The sequence below is a fragment of the Orycteropus afer genome, unplaced genomic scaffold, assembly GCF_000298275.1.
Source record: "Orycteropus afer afer isolate SDZICR_OR568_19922 unplaced genomic scaffold, OryAfe1.0 scaffold00267, whole genome shotgun sequence".
In the NCBI taxonomy this organism is placed as follows: domain Eukaryota; kingdom Metazoa; phylum Chordata; class Mammalia; order Tubulidentata; family Orycteropodidae; genus Orycteropus; species Orycteropus afer.
In genome coordinates, this window is record NW_006921854.1 from 3,995,033 (window position 1) to 3,996,577 (window position 1,545).

Below are 1,545 nucleotides of genomic sequence, written 5' to 3' on the forward strand. Positions count from 1 at the left end.
CATACCATGTTGAAAACTAGAGGTTGGCAGAAAGCTGGACCGACCGCCCGAAACACGGTAGCCTTTGAAGGACCGGTGTCTGGAGAGATTGGCTCAGACCCCGCCCCCAGGCCTGCTGGCAGGGTCCTCGCTGACTCCAGGGACGCCGGGGTTGTCCCCACTACTTGCCTGCATAAATTTCGCTCCAGGCGACTTGATCAGTTGCTGTTTGGAAAGTACAGACTCACTATCTCCTTCCTTTGCATTAAAAGTCCTTTATAGGATCCAATACCTACCAAAGAGAAAATATAGCCAATGTTGGGCGAGAAATTTTATCCGGCAGCTCCTAGACGCCCACAGATTTGCGCTGATGTGGCCTAACAGACGTACGCACAGAGGGGCGGGGCCGGCCCCTCACTGGCCAGCTGGGAGCCGGGGAGGCGGGGCTTTCCCGGAAGCCCCTCCGGGTGGAGAGGGCAGGCGCGGTTCCCAGGTTATGGCGGGGAAGCCGAATCATGACTGGGACAGGGGTTCTGGCCCGTCGGTGCTTTTTCTGCACCCGGACCTGGGCGTGGGCGGCGCCGAGCGGCTGGTGTTGGACGCAGCGCTGGCGCTGCGGGCGCGAGGATGCGACGTACAGATCTGGACGGCGCACTACGACCCGGGCCACTGCTTCGCGGAGAGTCGCGAGCTACCGGTGTACTGCGCCGGGGACTGGCTGCCGTGCAGCCTAGGCTGGGGCGGCCGCGGCGCCGCGCTCTGCGCCTACGTGCGCATGGTCTACCTGGCGCTCTACGTGCTGCTGCTCAGCGGCGTGGAGTTCGACGTGGTTGTGTGCGACCAGGTGAGGCGTCCAGGGGGGCTGCACGCGACCCTGCTGATCCCCTGTGCGCAAATGCAGCCCCGCCCAGGCCCTCGCTGCAGTTCCTTTTCTCCTGACGGAGGTGCACCTTGCCTTCTTGAATGTTCCTGGTCTGAGGTTCGGAAAGATCCGAACTTAATCGGAAGAAAGCCGCGGACGAGACTGGGGTGGTTGAACTTTAGTGTGGGCACTAATTCCAGGGTCCACCCTCAAAAGATTTCTTCCTGGAGCCTTAGGGTGTACCCAGAAATCTGCATGCTGAGTGGATCGCGGGTGGTTCTGAAGTGGATGCGCCTTGGGTCTCACTGGACGAATCACTACCGTTAGAAGTCAGACTTCAGCTTGTACTTTTGAGTAACTTGCATATGTCTTTTCTCTTCCCTGTTAATTCTGTTGACTCTAATGTCAAGCCACGTGAATCCCACTGCCTCTAGTCCTCGCAGCCAGCCCACCCCGCTCCTTAGCAGTGTCGGTTAGTTAAAAATAGCAAGCTACACGTGTCATGCTCCTAGTAACACTTTAACATGACTCCCCGTTGCTTTTTGGAGAAAAGTTCTTCACCTTGGTAAACAAGGTACACTAGGATCTAAACCAAAAAAAACCTCACTGCCATGGAGTCGATCCGACTCACAGCGACCCCTCCTGGCGTTTCCGAGGTGGTATATCTACAAAGATTGCCCAGTCTTCCTTCTGAGGAGTGGCTG

General features: G+C 57.5%; 1 protein-coding gene across 1 annotated transcript in view; it reads left to right on the forward strand.

Annotated features, from left to right (window-relative positions):
* Positions 1-475: 475 nt before the first annotated feature.
* The window catches only part of ALG2 (ALG2 alpha-1,3/1,6-mannosyltransferase), a 2,729-nt gene continuing 1,659 nt past the window's right edge, over positions 476-1,545 (forward strand). Inside the window, exon 1 of the mRNA XM_007950332.1 lies at positions 476-823. Within this exon, the coding sequence (XP_007948523.1) occupies positions 476-823 (348 nt within the window). The remainder of the gene's footprint in view (positions 824-1,545) is intronic.